Source organism: Apostichopus japonicus, chromosome 19 (assembly GCF_037975245.1).
Source record: "Apostichopus japonicus isolate 1M-3 chromosome 19, ASM3797524v1, whole genome shotgun sequence".
In the NCBI taxonomy this organism is placed as follows: Eukaryota; Metazoa; Echinodermata; class Holothuroidea; order Aspidochirotida; family Stichopodidae; genus Apostichopus; species Apostichopus japonicus.
Window position 1 is genome coordinate 8,030,043 of NC_092579.1, and position 16,560 is coordinate 8,046,602.

The window sequence follows — 16,560 nt, forward strand, 5'->3', positions numbered from 1 at the left end:
AGCCAACGTTGTCTCACAATATTTATATGAGAGGAAGCAGTATTTGGGTAATTGTTTCTACACTGCCGTTCCAATTACATTTGCAAGGAAAGTATTCATGTGGCTGTGTATGTATAGTAATATAGTCTGAACAATAGTTATGGTAGTGTTACAGGTAGAACATGGGAGTTCATGAAGATCTCTTTTGCCATACCGTGGAACAACATGGAATATAGTTCATTAAACTCTCGAAGTGTTTTTTTTTTTTATTTCAGGCTAAAAATGCTGATCAATTTTGCATTAAATGTAAACAAAAATTATAAAATATTTTCTTTCAGGGTGTGGTCCTAACAAGTTTGGCTACACTCTTAATTTTTCCGGGTCACTTTTGTGACCCGGATTCCTGATAAAAATAGTTTCATCCTTTTCAGGATAAGTTTAATCCATTCCCGGATAAAATTCAACCATTCCCGATTCAATTTCATTAGGCATGGTATCATTCCTTTGTACCGTTCCTGATCAGAACGTAGCGCTTGATGCTATTGGCTGATGTACATCATGTGACATAAGCTTTGATTGCGCTTGCAGCTCTCGAACGTACGCTACTCGTAGCCATCTTTTCCAAACTTTGCACTCACGAAATGCTCTTATGGATCTCGTAGAAGCAAAATTACTTCAATGGGGATTGGAGAAGTACGTCAAGAATTTCAAAGGTGAGTTATTAGGCACTTTCCATTTCGTTTGTTGTGTTAATCTTACGCAATAAATTTAGTGATTTGAAGAAGCTATGCTCACTCCGTGACGGGTTTACTCTGGCCTAGTGTTATACAGTGTGCACTATAGTGTGTAGCGAGTGGTGGTTTTTGATTGACTGTACTGTACAGTATACTACAGTACTGTACATGCCTACACACAACAGTATGCAGTACTATTGTGAAGCCTCTATGGTGCTACAGGGCAAACAGTATTACTGTATGGTGGGTTCTAATGTTCAGTTGCTACTTCACCACAACGTGGATTGTCATTTTTCGATAACCAAATAAATTGAATGACATAAGTAAGGCAGGCAAGGCCTAATAAGGGTTCCTGGTAATTTAGATTTAGGTAATGTAAGACTTGCCTACAGTGAGAAACAGTCTTTCCCTGTACAGTATGTTCTATATAAGGTGATCATTTACAAATAAGGCATAGGCCTATATGCTACTGTAGTGTTGTGGTTGGACTGGGCCCAGTAGTGGAGTGTACTGAACTGTACTTTTGCGTTGAAATGAAAACAACACCGATTTTTCGTACTTTTTTTTTTTAATCAATATTTAAATAAGTTTCTGCAAAAGAAAAAAACAGAGATGGTAAAGTCATCATTAAATTGCAAATAAATTTGTAGGCTGTCCATAGGTTCATGGTATTGTGTAATAGTACAGTCGACGCTTGAAGTAGCAGTTCCGCGAATATTTCAGGTATACCCGGTTATACCGAGCAGGTATGCCGCTTTATGTTAATGCTAGTTATACCGATGCACCTTAGCATAAAGTTGCTTATGGTCTTGCCTAGTAATGGTAAAAAGATGGGCAAAATAACACACAAAATGGTATGCAGAAACTTCTCTGAATTCTTATACTGTTCATGGAAATAGATCATAAAGATCTGAGATCCGTATTGAAACGTTCTGTAAACTTCATTTATGGCAATATGTTTTAAAATGCAAAATAAGGTAAGGAAAAATTGGCCAAATACAGGTCTTTTCAAATTGTGTTCATATACCATACTGTGTGCAAAAGTGGGTGCTGTACAGTATGGCTTGTGATAAGAATAGGCTCTTAATTGCATGAGGTCTGCAGATATAAAAAAAATGCAGAAATGAACTTTCATGGAGGTATTACTACAATAAATTTTTAGAGAAGTAACATTTTGCTATCATATGTTGTCTTTGCTAAATTTCAGGAAGTCTAGTTTTGTGCTGGCACAGGTCGCCATGAAGCAACAGGCAACCTGGAAAACCGACTGCAATATGTGAGGAGAAAGGACCAAAATAAGACAAAGAAGTCTGTTTGCGACCCTCATAAACCTTCAAAGCTGGTTGACACAACAGATTTGGAATTGACATCAGGTAAATTAAATTTATTTATTTATTTATTAATTTATTTATTAATTAATTAATTAATTAATTAATTTATTTATTTATTTATTTATTTATTTATTTATTAATTAATTAATTAATTAATTAATTAATTAATTAATTAATTAATTAATTAATTAATTAATTAATTAATTAATTTATTTATTTATTGATTGATTGATTGATTGATTGATTGATTGATTGATTTATTGATTGATTGATTGATTGATTGATTGATTGATTGATTGATTGATTGATTGATTGATTGATTGATTGATTGATTGATTGATTGATTTATTTATTTATTTATTTATTTATCCATCCATCAATACATCCATCCATTCATTCATTCATGTAGTTTTTGCATCTAGTTACTTTTGTTGCTTAAAACGATATCAATGATTGTTCTTCACAGATGATGCAGAGGAGTGTGTTATTTCAGCGGTGGTAACGTGTCTGGAAACTGGAGTATCACAGAGCCTTTAATATCAGAGACAATAAGAAGAGTTCTGTGGGAGATATTCTCTCAGAAAATACACAACAGATGACATGGTAAGAGTTTTACTCAATACATGTGCTATTCTAGCTCAGTCACTTGGCGAACAGGAACCCGAACTAAAGTGCCAAAAGCTTACTGTTGCTGTAAGACTTAAGAAGAGTGAATAATGCCATGTCGTAGGCTACACATTATATATCAACGTTAATTGGGCCATAAGAGTATGGTATGAGTGTTTTGCTGGTCCTTTTCTAGCCTTTCCTTGGGTACCTGTTAGGTTGATTGCAATTTTACTGAGCTTCAAAATCATGCAAATCTGCTTTTTTCTCTTTCTTTTATGACTCTACTATTTTTAGTACTTTAAGTTAACGAAGGTTGCCTCACATTCTTAAAATCATATATGTTTCTCAGAGAGAATGACCTAACGGTTATGAAATGATTGAGAATCACAATGATAATGATGCATGGTGTTGGTGATGGTGGTGGTGATGATGATAGTGAAGATGGTGGTGGTGGTGATGATGATGGTGGTATTGGTGATGATGATGATGGTGGTGTTGGTGATGATGGTGATGATGATGAGGAGCTGGTTGCAAAATTTCAAAATTGTGGCAATGTATGGTTGTATCCTTGTATGTGAGAATGTTGCAATTTGAAAACAAAAATGTGTAATTTCTCATATATCTTTTCAATAGATTGGCACAAACATACCATCTGTCCTTGATAAAGTTCAACAGCCACAGCCTTTCGTTTTGGCATGAGGACCAAGAGAGCAACCAGAGCAGGTGTTTAGTAGAGTTGAAAAAAAGGGCTACCTTGCCAATGACGTCTGCAGACAGTTGACATATGTTTTAAAATGCTTGATACTTGAAATAGAATGATACTACCTGGGCCTTTTTGAGAACTTTTTGAACCAGAAGACTGAGTAATCATCACCTTTCTTTTACCCGTCATGGTATTAATGGATATCACATTATCTTAGATAACAAATTTATCATAGTTTGAGTTCAGTTTGTCCACTAATGTTCAATATTGACAGGTCAAATTGCACTGGAATAGTTCGGGTGAGCCGGTTGCATAATTTAATTGCACAAATTCCTCATTGTTGTGTGTGAGCTGTTCAGATTTTAAAGAGGTGAATAGAGGGATGGTGTTATTTCTAGTATAAAGAGTGAGTGATGCATTGGTACTTAACCTGCCCCCACCATCTCCCCCAACTCAAATCTGCTTATGCCACTCAAAGTAACAAGAGAAACATCATCAAGCATTCATACGTGATTATGCAAGCACTTGTCCATTTCCAAACATGTTGGTGGTTCAGTAAAATACTTAAGTTTTCGAAGTATTTTCATTTATTTTAATACATAGAACATTCGATGCAATGAATATTTAATAAAATTTTGCAGAGGTAAACATAGTAAGGAAATTATTTTTACAAACATTTTCTTATTCCCATGACAAATCACATCTCTATCATTTCTGCTGTGTGTAACAAAGTTTTGTGCATGCAATTTAAAGTCTTACCGATTGTTAAGTTGTACAATATCAATGTTGTGTCATTCTATAGTAGTAAGTTATTCGTAACAAACCAACATATATCAAAGTATCATTATTTGGTAAATAATGTAAGACCATTCGTTGAGAGGCTGGTGGAGTAGCATTTTTCAGAATTTTTCATTTTCCTGCAATATGTAGATTTCAAAGGTTAAAGTTAGCAGGAGATGATCTCTTTTAAGCACATTCTAACATTTGAACCTATTGTAGGATATCTTTAGTGGAGATTTTATAGCATAAGACATGCTTCTAGTTAGAAAATAAAGATTTTGAAAGCAAAAAGTTACACATAAATTGCCACAACAAGTCACGAGTCACATATATAGCAGGGATATAACTAAAAATAGTATACACTTTTGCTGCCTTGATAAAACTCTCGCATTGCATCCACTTTTCCATTTCCGCTTTTGTTCATCAGTATTGTAACCCAAATCAACCTCTTTCTATAAGTAGAAATAATTGACGTTGTTTGTTAACGAAGTTGTTAAAAAGAATAAAGACATGGCCAAGTTATTTTCAGATTTGCATGTTGTTTCTTATTCATAACATATCCAGAACGTAAGAACCCTTGAAACGGAAACAGGATCAAATTTATCCGGAATGGGGTCATTGTTTTTTTGATCCGGAAATCCGGATCATTTTGATCCGGGCGGGATCGGTGCCCCTGGGATCCGGAAGCCGGATCAAATTTGATCCGGAATGGGGTCAATGTTCTTTGATCCGGAAATCCGGATCATTTTCATCCGGACGGGGTTGGTGCCCCTGGGATCCGGAAACCGGATCAAATTTGATCCGGAATGAATCAAATTTGATCCGGATGTTTTAAGAGTGTATTCTTGTGAGTTTGAGTGTAACGTTGGCAACAGAAATGCTGATAATGGCTGCCTAAAGAGACTGTTTTGTCTCATAGATCCTTTTGGTTGCAGATGTAACTCTGGATTCAAAAATCTTAGTTGTTCAGTGGGTGAGTACTTTTTTATGCTTTTGTGTGCTTAGAAGTGAGTGTCAACCAATCCAGAGGCTGTTTTGCTGAAAATGTGAGCCACAGAAGTTAGATTTAGCAATAATGAGCTTATTTGCTATAAGCCATGCCCAGTTCAACCTGTAATGTTCACCATATGTCGAGATTGTTGGCTGTCTAGATGTAAAATATATTTCACAAAGTGCAGATTCCTGTTTACTGGACTGTTCGTAGTTCAGTACATGTTTCAGTATGTGAATCAAGTACAGTATAGTGTACTGCTTCTAAGTGTTTCTGCATGTACATTGCTTCATGTTTACGCAATTGTGTGCTTCAAAATAATTCAATTCATTCATTTGTATATAAAATTAGTGGTGCAGTACCAAAACAAATGATGAGAAAATTTAGAGTACACTGTTAAAAAAAATTCTGTTAAAATACAGAATTTCTCTGGCAGCAGAGTTTCCAGGAAATGTCTGTTATTTCCAACTGCAGATAATCTATGTAAAATAAACAGTCTAAAACTGTTATTAATACAGTTTATTTCTTTCATTATAACAGTTTTTGTCCGTAAACTTACTGTACGACGACCGTTATTTTACACCATATTCTATGTAAAATAAACAGTCTGAAACTGTTATTTATACAGTTTTTTCCCCCAATTATAACAGTTTCTGTCCGTAAAATTACTGTACGTCAACCGTTATTTTACACCATATTCTATGTAAAATAAACAGTCTGAAACTGTTATTTACACAGTTTTCCCCCCAATTATAACAGTTTCTGTCCGTAAAATCACTGTACGTCAACCGTTATTTTACACCATATTCTATGTAAAATAAACAGTTTAAACTGTTATTATACAGTTTTTATTTTGCATTATAAAAGTCTTTGTCCGTAAAATTACTGTACGACGACCGTAATTTTACACTGAATTCTATGTTAAATACACAGTATGAGAGCGTAATTCATAGTTTTTCTTTGCATTATAAAAGTTTTCATCCGTAAATTACTATATGATAGCCGTTATTTTACACTACATTCTATGTAAAATAAACAGTCTGAAATGGTTATTTACACAGTTTTTCTTGAAATACAGTATGTCTTTTTCTCTGTAAAATAACTGTATTGTGACTTTTAATTTACTGTATCTTTTAGGTAAAGTCTAGTCTTTAATGTTATCTATAGTCTTTTTCCTTGCAATAAATAGGTCTTTGTCTGTAAAATTGGCTGTCAGATGGAATTACTATTATCAGTGAGATTATAAAATAAAAAACAACTTATTGTTCTCTGAAACTTTTATTAACAACTTTAAAACTTGTTGAAACATATTTTTGAACGTCAAAACCTTTAAAGTAATATATAAGACTGAACATCATAAGGCAATCTCTTATTGATGACTGGGAATTTGCTGGGTGCCCCAGCCTTTCTTTTGGAAAAGGTTTTGTTATACAGACGATACTTTCATTGTTTGGAAATATACTGATAAGTCTGTATGTGGCCATATTTGTCTCTTCGGCCACTTCAGGAAATCCTGGATCAGCCACTGAAAGTTTTCACAATTGACTGATCATAAAACACTAAGCTTTGACACCTGCTAGTTCCTGGCCCTTTCATTGCTCTACAACAAAGTTCCTTTCCCTCTTATTTACAGATGCACTTGAAGTATGCAAAGTTCACTCAAGGTCACTGTATTATGTGACCACAGAAACTTAGGTGTCTTCACTATTCTTCACTTAACTTTATTACAACTATGTTCATTTCATGTATTTTTAAATGTTCTAGCAGTATTAAATATATCGCTCATATACCATATTCACTTTAATGGGCATATCAATGTTCACAGAAAATTAATACCTGTAACTGTGGTAACTCCTCTATTGCTGATAAGGATTGTATACTTTTTCTAATTTTCGTGACCTTCTTTAGCCCTTAAAGTTCAAAGTGGAAGTTAAAGACAAGGATATGTTACAATAGGTAAGAATAAAGATTAACTAATCTGTTAACCAAAGATATTGTAAATCATCTGATCAAAAGAAATATAAACAATGATTTGACCTTTGTACCCGTAAATGATTAAAAAAGTTGTCCTTATATTCCTGTGCTTCTGCTTGAGTGGAAGGAGCAGTTTTATGAAAAGATTTCATGTTAAAATTTAGCATAGAGATTTTATATTTTGACAACAAAATATAATTTAGATATCAAGCTTATAGCATTAACAAAATGAACAGAATGACTTGACATCTGAAACTATTATGGATTCAAAACTTTTCTAACATTTGTGAACCTGCTTGGAAGAGTTTCAGAGTTTATGGAGTTATTGGAAAGGTGTCATAATAGCACCAAATAATAGTCTGTAACAAGTTTGTCAACAAGTAAAACCTTGTAAATATCCACCAACAAAGTTAAACACAATAGTTTGAACTCTGTATAAATGTTTAACTGTTCATTTGTAAATGAGACTTCTCTGTAGCTGGAGAGTCAATGGTTCCAGTTCAGGAGGCTCAAGAGGCTCGCTAACATTTTCTCAACTAGGAACACCTTAAATCAACTAAGTGACCTAGATTTATAATTCAACGTTACCAAATTGTCAGACTAATGTGACGAATCATGGGAAGTGCCTGAAAAGCATTAGACTGTCCAATCTGACTCAAATTCTTTCAGGTTTCCAACCAAAGCCAAAATTTTTGGGTTGACAGGATAGCTCTTCTTGGATTTGGGGGTCTTTCTTCCCTTTTCTGGATTCAATCCAACAAAGCAGCTGCAAAGAGGAGCAAAAATTAGAACTGTGAAATCATAAAGTTCAAATAAGTTAGCAATTATTAAACCATTTAACAATTAATTTCCTTTGGTCTCAAATTTACACTACAGTATGACATACATGATAGTAAGATATGGTCAAAATATGTGATGTGACACAACTCAGTTTCCAATTGTATGTGTGCTCACTGGTGTTGATAGAAGCAATTGAGATGGCTACCTGTCTTAATTTACAAGCCTTTGGAATTCAACAGTTTTCTAGGAAATCATGATCTGAAAAGAAGAGCTAATTTGTGAATCCTCTTTTAATTTCAATTTTGTTCAGTTTAAGCTGATACCCTATAGTTGTAACAAATTGTGAAGGTGTTCTCAGTAATTAACCAAACTCATACATTCCCACCCTTCTCCAAAATAATAAAACATGCCATTCAACTATTTACACTAACTTTCCATTGGTGAAAATTATGTAAAGGTCATCAATGTTTACAAAAGGTTACCAAAGCTGCTGTTATTCTTGGACCACAACAAACAGTACAAAATAAGTAAATCAGCTGTAACTGAGAACAGAGTATGATTTATTTCAATGATCTGCCCAGGAGTTGAGTTAACTGCAATTTGTTGATTTTTTTTCTATATTGGTACCTTTATGATCGGCTGATCTTTTGAAGGTGGCTAATAATATGCATACACTCTTACATTCCATGTCAAGGGAATGTCCACACAAAATAACAATGGTTAACTATTACTAGGGTACTTTCAGCCTACTCACCGCTGGATAAACTCCATTAAAGTTGCACCTTCAGATGGATGCTCAATGTTTTAGATGAAAAACATTGCAAACAGCATGATCATTGCACTTTCAAAAGTTTGAATGTGGTCATTAACAATAACCATATCTACTGCCAACATAAACTTTCTTCCAGTGTACATGTTTGGACCTGCAAAAAATAAATATCAATTAGAACTATTAAGAGAATGTTCATTTAAAGTTAATGCCACTGCTACCACTACTTAACAGTTGCAGCGTGAATATACTCCAACTCGCGTGTACTAATGGGTCATTATTTTTTATTCAATATTATTTTTACCGGTATTCAAGGTTTGCTTCGGATGTATTTCGATATATTCGTTGATGGCAGATTTCATTTTTGTCGGTGTGGATATGAAAGAAAAAACGGTTTATCTGATATATCGATTTACTGAGGCACCCTAGATCAGCAACACAAAAATGACATTGAAAATGTTGCAATGGTCAACCAAAATGTTTTTACCACATATGAAGTCAAAAATGGGCTATAGTTCTTGAGTTTCATGTTACATGCTGAGCATCAAATGCACACATACATGCTGAATTGATGCTGTAACAGAGTTTTCCCAGTTAAATCTCAGATTGACCCATGACTTTGTCTTCCACAGGTGATAGTGCACTATGAGGTGTCATTGACACACTTGCCAACATATAACTTCCTAGGTTTCTTTAATCAAAGATTCTCAAATTTTGACCACTGTTGATTCAAGTGACCACACCTACATACCACATGAGATCTGTCCAAGATTCCCTTCTTGAGATATCATGTTTACAAAGTATTCGCAGTTTCACCTCTGTTGACCCCAAATGATCTTTGACCTTTGCCAAAAACAATAGGCTTCTTGTACTCTATCGGGTACACCCACATGCCAACTACGAAATCTATCTAAGCTTCCTTTCATGAGAAATTGTGTTTACAAGGTAGGCATCAGTAAAATACATACACACGCACAAATACTCACCATCACAAATTTCAAAGGTTACAACTATCATCCAAACCAAAAAGGGGAAAAAGAGCAGTGTATATGTACTGGAGGAAATGCATATTAGAGCAAAATCCTCCAAATGCTTCTCACCTTGAATAATGATGCATGGGAATGTTGACTTCAGATCCTTAGTAATATTCTGCACAGTACTGGTTTCCTGAACATAATGTAAATGTAGGAACATTAAAATTGTTTGGAATACTTATCTTATTATGTGGGACAAAACATTCAAGATGCCATCTGGGAAAACAGTAGTATCTTCCAAAGCATAACATAAAATAAATGAAACTGAGGGACAATATGCATCCCTGAAATCAAAATGATGACAATGGGGAAGATCTTAATCAACTGATGGCATATGATGTACTGAACTTTGGACTTCAGAGTCCCAATACACAACAATTACAGCTGACCTACAAACAGTGAACATCGCAGAGGAAAATCGTTATAAAGTCAATCAACTTGACCAATACATCTACATAACTGTAAGTGTAAGAACGACAAACCAGAGAAAAACACAGACAAATAGTGCTATTCTGATAGTGCTAGTTCACAAATAGTGCTAGTTCACAAGCTTAATGATTTATAAAGGTAGCTTCTTCTTACCTTTGCAAGGTAGAAAAGATCGTCCCATTTATCTCCAAGGTGATTGCAGAGGAGGAGGAGAATAAGTCCTGGAACATCAGGGGAATGATCACCACTTTCCTTCTTAGCACTCTCCACATCAGCTATTATATTTTGCACCTCCTTCTTCTTCTTTGCTGACACTTGCAGAAACTTCTGAATTCAACTGATTTCAGTTTGATGCCCACTAAATCTTCAAAATGTCCCATCATCCCAACCTCCTCAAACAAGAAAGGATATTCATCAAGGAGAGCACATACAGGAACTTGCTGACTGTTTATCTTGGCACGGATGGTTGGAAATACATTTTTCATGAGGAAAACAAACTCATTGTCATCCCATATGTTAAGTTCATGCATCACCTTTAAGTCATCTGTCTTTTTTCTCTGCGTGTCTCAATCCTCCCCTTCAGGTAGGTCCTCTGGTTGCCAGTTTTTGCAGCCATATGAGGTGCTGAGTTTACGCTTCTTTGTTAGTGCTTCATTCTGTTCACCCTCTACAAACAGGGGGTAACCAACATTTAGGTGAAATTTGCCTCTATTGAGATTGCTCATACGGTTTTCCAACTGTGTAAGAAGGGATGCATATCCACTACCAACAACAAGTCCTTCAATGTCATCTTTAAAGGGTTCTGGAAACTCACGAACGATCTTCTGTGCAATAATAGAAAGGTGCTTTCGTCCTGGACTTGACTCAACTTTCATTATATATGTCATTGCATAATATTCTGATCATTTCACGCCGATCTTTGGGAGTGGGTCTCTGTTTCTTCTGGAGTGATTTTGTGAGGCTTTTAGGCATTTTATCCCAATCAACTTTAAATGACTCTGCCCAATCTGCAATTACCACTGCTGGACTTGATCCTGCTGAACTGGGCACCCAGCTGCATCCTGGTGAACTGGCCACAGAGTCGGGTTCAGATGATTGTGAAGATGCTGATCCAAGCAACTTTTCTTTAAGAATGAAAATATGTCACATCAATGAAAGTAGATGATATGAAATGAATAAACAACCATGATAAATTATTTCCTGATAACAGACATATATTGCATTAAGGTACTAGTTTTTTGGACACTCACAGAACACAATAAACACAATAAAATAACATAATATACACAATAAACAGGGGCAGCACTCAAGCTCTCAATCTATCGAATCAAGCATATCTTCAATTGGCAACAGGGGCATTCTCTGACAGGTCTGTTTCGGTTAAGTCGCTGCTTGTTTGTTGACGTAGGCAATGGCTTTGTACACATGTACACACCGTACCGTATGCCATATGGACCTTGTGCATAAGCATCGGACAAGGCGTGCTTCATAGTTTGTTAAGTTGTTGAGGTGTATTCTTATACTGTATGGAAAGCAAGCCATTGCCACAGTTCCCTGCATCTTTCAATCAGTATAGCCAAAGTGTGAAATTATTGGGGCAATTTTTGTTGATTATTGGTATACAAGTGTTTTTGGGGCAAAGTAACACTCATACATATCAAATTGTTGAGTCCATGGCGATATTTGGTCACTGCAGACGTTTGCGTAGTGCCCGCTTATTTGGACCCCAAAGTGGGGGCCAAGTATGATCCCAGAGTAGAGGTACTGTACCCCATACTAACCCATAGTGGTTGTTTTTCAAGGTGACCTTTAGCCTTGTCATACTCTCATATGAACTTCAACATACTCTACAAACAACATAGAACGTACGTTCTATGTTTAATTTGAATTGAAAAGAAGGGTTTCCTCTTTTCTTGTTGATAAATATTTTAGTTTGGGTATGTGGTGTATCATTTCATTAGTTTGACCTGGTGTTTTCTATTTGCTCACTACTTGAAAACTGCTTAAAAAAAAGTTCAAATCTAATGTATAATACTAATAATTAACCCAGAAAATTTTCTTTAGAGAATTACAAAAATGCTAATGATGTACTATGAGACCAGTTTCCTTATTCAATTTGTGGTACCAGCAACTGTCTTAGACAATAAGAGAAACTTCTGTGTATCACATGTACTTACTATTTAGAAATGTTTCCATCTCCTCTTGTAACTTACTTCTTAACCTCCCCTTTCACCTCTCCATTCCTCAAAAAAAAGGAGGATAATCATATTTAGAAAGTGCAATTATATTTCTGCTTACCTGCCTTGTTTGCCCATGCTATTAACAGCTTTCTCCTCTGTATTGGCTTCAGTACACTGGAAAGGTCCTCATCAGTGATCAGCTTGAGATCGCACACACTTTCCACACCAGCAGCCAGGAGCTGTTCAACTACTTTGTCCACCATTTCAAGTGGCAGTGAAGGAAGATGCTGCATTATGGATAAAGCAAAATCTTCAAGACAAATTGTATCATCTGATTGTTCTGACATGCTCATTTTAACAAGAGAACCTCAGACCTGAGTAATGGAAGTGAAGGTTTTAGTTCCTTCTCAATTCAGAATAATTCATATGCCACATTTGCTTACTATAAGTTTCTTTGTAAGGCCCATTATATACTCCTAGTTGTTCCATAATTGAGCTTGCACTCAAACATAGTTCTTTTTGGCTTTCAACAACTACAAACAAAATGCAACCCAATTTAAGACTTGAAAAGCATGTATCAGAACACTGACATATTACAAAGAAACCCTTCTGGTAAGAAGTGCCAAACATCTTAACTCTGTCACTGATAACAGAATCATCAAACTTTGCATTTGCTGCCTGCAAAGCATGCTTTATTTCAGGCATGAAGCATTCTATATTGAGGGATGTGGCATTTTCAATAACCAATCTATCAGGATATATTTTCCCTGAGCTGTTATAAGCTTGAAAGTACTGGTGTTGATTTGCTAAAGACTGTGTAACATTGATGAAATTTTGTGCAGATCTGGCACAACGTTTGAAATAGGAGTGCTTACTTTCGAAGCATAGAGTCCACACTCTCATTAATGGTCCAAACTTAATAATTAAATCTGGATAGTGGCTCAGGAAATGATGTTTTGGTCTGAAGGGAGTATCAGCAAAGAGTTGTTTTCTCTCAGTCAAGTATTCCTCCATTATCACCCTTAAATATGCAAGTTGCTCATGTGAAATCTTTGGAGAACACACATACTCAACAACTTCTCGTAAAAGAAGAAAGAGTCTCCATACAAGGTCATTATGATCTTTAACATATGCACTCAAAATAATTGGAAGAAGTCTCAAAAGGTTCCAGTTTTCAACGGCTTGACCACCTAAGCGGTTACCTGATAAATTTACAAATGCAGGTTTATTGTTTGCATCGCGTCCTTGAAATTTAAACTGTACCATCGCGTCCTTGAAATTTAAACTGTACCAACATTATATTCAAATCTGCATATGTGAACCAATGTTTTTGTTTTATCCAGTATTGAATAAACATGGCTACATTGTAATCAACAACTCCTTCAAACAAGTCGTGCCCCAGGCATGGTGGCAAACCAGGTGCACACACATGAAAATACCTCAAAGAATTAAAACATGAATTAAATTTAATTCCTTGATGATGATTTTCTTCATGATCTTCAAGGTGTGCAATGCAAGAATCATACTCCTCCTTGGTTCTAGGCTTCCCAACAGCATATGGTGCGTTACATTTAAAGTCATGTGAAGTTATTAAACAGTAGCGGCACATGTTAGTTCCTGAAAAACTCTCAATGAAACCCCAATACAATGGGAACCTAAATTATCCCCTAATATACAAGACAGCGCACCTTTCCAGACCACCCCGTCACTTGTTTCTATTCCAACTTCCTCTAATGTTTTCAAATCATTTATCACTCTCTCAAAAACCTTCTGCTGCCCAAAGACCTTAAAATCAACTTCTTTACAAAAAAACATAAGCTGCATTGCATCAACAACAGATCTGTACTCAGGTTGGGTGTTTCCAAGTGTAAAGTACATTGCTAGTATTTTGTGTTTTATTCTTGCCGACCCAAGTGGGTTTACAATTTCAAATGAGTCTTCATAGAGAATGATGGACAAAGATCTTTCACAACTTTGAAACAAACTATTTTTTTTAAAAACTGTATCATCCACTATGTCAGTAAGAACAGATGAGTCTTCACTGTGATGCCTACTTTGACATTGTCCCAACACAAAATCATCCGAAAGGAGCAATTGAATGCTCTCCTTGATTGGAATGTAATGATAGTATTGCATTTTTTGTGCTGAATCTCTCCCTAGTGATATTGCAATTGGAGCAACAAACTTGAATGCTGATTTATAGTAAATTACTCTTTTCTACAGTGCTGCGCCTGAGTTTTCCTTTACAACTATAGCAATCCATGCATCTATCTCATTCATATAATCGGCTACACATTTGATACGTTCTTCTGCTAAACCCTCATCTCTCAATTTTTGAGTAATTTTCAAAACCTGATCTTGTTGACATAAACTGTGAATAGTTTGAAGCTCCTCAACAATCATTTGAATTGTTTGTGATGGAACAAGTTGTTTTGCCTGAAGTTTCAGAAGAAACAAGGCAAAATTTTGTTGAAATTGAAGCCTAGACTGACCTGTTTCTTGCACCCTACCTTGGCAATTGTTACTGTTTTCGAAATCACAGCTTATGTCATTTTCAATGACAAATCTATCAGTCTCTGTAGACACATCAAAGCAGTTAGTGTCTAGAGGTATATCTTGATCCAAAGAGCAATGATCACGAGTAGAAAGTTTGTATTTATCCAAAATGTTTACAGCTCACCAGTTTCTGTGACGTGACAAATGTGCTGTAAATGAACTGGTTTTTGAAAAATCTCTTTTGCACTTCTTATATGGACAAGATACAACTTGTCCTTTTCTAATATGTGCTTTTAAGTGTGCCAAATATGAGGACAGATCTGTGAGTTCTTTTTGACAGATTTCATACATACAAATCAATGACAGGTTAACTGACTGAAGTTTTGCTGCAACTGCTGTTTGCTTTTGAATATGGCGGTGATACCTAGTCACATGAATCTTCATTGCAGCAAAAGTTGATAGGGTATAGCCACAATTAACAAAACAACATGGAAATCTCACTCGAGGTATATTCCTATGGGAACTCACATGATCAACATAGCCACGGATAGTAGCTGTTAGTGTATTGCATATTTTACAGGTGTACATTTCTGCCCTGCTTCACTATTGATAATTTGAAAGAGACATGAATTATGCCTTTTCAAATTCAGCCATGTTCTAAAAGTCTAATTAACCTTGGCTAATCTAAAGACTGCATATTACATGCCAGATGAGAGCCAATATCATCCATGTATGCAGGCTACCAGCACCAATTAACTTACAAGTTACAATGTACCCACCCTTAAATTATATTAACCTAAACAACATGAAGCAAGGCTAAGCTTCACACGCACATATCAAAATGCACGGTAGGGTGACGATAGGTAGTCTAATACAGCGCCAGTGTTACTATAGTGATAGTCTAACTCTTAATTATCGTTCGTCTGGTCTACGTTATATAGGCAAACTAACGGTAGTACTAGGCTAGGCCCTACGGTAAGAACTAAAATATAAACTAACTTTTTGTTATGACAGGCTTTCAAAGTTGTTTTGTTGATTATGATAATGCAAATGTGGCATATGGTTAAAATAAATTTACCACTCACGTCTGACGAAGTACTCAATGAAGTCCTGTTCTGGTGTGGAAATGTGCGTAGCCTACTGGACAGCAACGGCAGTTGTTTTCCTCTCGTGTAGACGTACTTTGAAGCGCTGTAGTATTGTATTGTGCAATCTATACACTTCATACGTACGTTAATGCGAGATGCGATCAATCATAATGTACAGAACAGCGCAGCATGTACTGGACGTTCTGACATCGCGCGCCAACTTGGGTCATGTGACTGCATGCTGGACTGTAGCCAAGTTTTCCGGGAAAGCCAACGGCAGCCGCCCAGAATGTATCAAAAGAATTCCCGCCTGTGCGCGAGACGTCATAGCTGTTACAGACACGTTGACGCCAATCATCGAGTTAGACCGGCTGGGTCGAATGGGAGGAGGGGTTGAAGGGGGGGGGGCGGTTCAGATGAATGAAATGACATTTACTGTACTAGACATATTTAACAACATTTTGATACGTTCGGTGACCCATTTAGCTATAAATAGCTGCATGTGTGTGACCCAGTGATCGTACATTGAGCACACGGAATTGTCATCGGTTCATGTTTTACTGACAATACAAGTTAACATAAAATAACAATAAATTAGACTACATCTTGAAGGCTGGGCATTGTATTCTTGGCAGCTCACAGCAGTTATTGTTTTGATAGGATTTCGGAAGTTGTATACTCCT

At 35.9% G+C, this 16,560-nt stretch overlaps 2 protein-coding genes across 4 annotated transcripts in view; one reads left to right on the forward strand and one right to left on the reverse strand.

Moving 5' to 3' along the window:
* LOC139959682 (uncharacterized) overlaps nucleotides 1-16,560 on the forward strand; it is a 64,000-nt gene that overhangs the window by 16,639 nt on the left and 30,801 nt on the right. For both annotated transcript variants that reach the window (XM_071957479.1, XM_071957478.1), the window contains exons 5-6: nucleotides 318-340; nucleotides 4,977-5,109. In XM_071957479.1, coding sequence (XP_071813580.1) covers nucleotides 318-340; nucleotides 4,977-5,109 — 156 coding nt within the window. The remainder of the gene's footprint in view (nucleotides 1-317; nucleotides 341-4,976; nucleotides 5,110-16,560) is intronic.
* LOC139959683 (uncharacterized) lies at nucleotides 5,489-16,225 on the reverse strand. Of its 2 annotated transcripts, none has more exons than XM_071957481.1 (6): nucleotides 15,875-16,225; nucleotides 12,412-12,580; nucleotides 10,267-11,237; nucleotides 9,751-9,817; nucleotides 8,636-8,804; nucleotides 5,489-7,867 (listed from the first exon to the last, which is right to left on the reverse strand). In XM_071957481.1, the coding sequence occupies exons 1-3, from the start codon at nucleotides 16,013-16,015 to the stop codon at nucleotides 10,978-10,980; spliced, it is 570 nt and encodes a 189-aa protein (XP_071813582.1). In that variant the 5' UTR covers nucleotides 16,016-16,225; the 3' UTR covers nucleotides 5,489-7,867; nucleotides 8,636-8,804; nucleotides 9,751-9,817; nucleotides 10,267-10,977. The 2 variants fall into 2 exon arrangements, with proteins under 2 accessions (XP_071813582.1, XP_071813583.1); XM_071957482.1 differs by having other exon boundaries at nucleotides 15,868-16,220.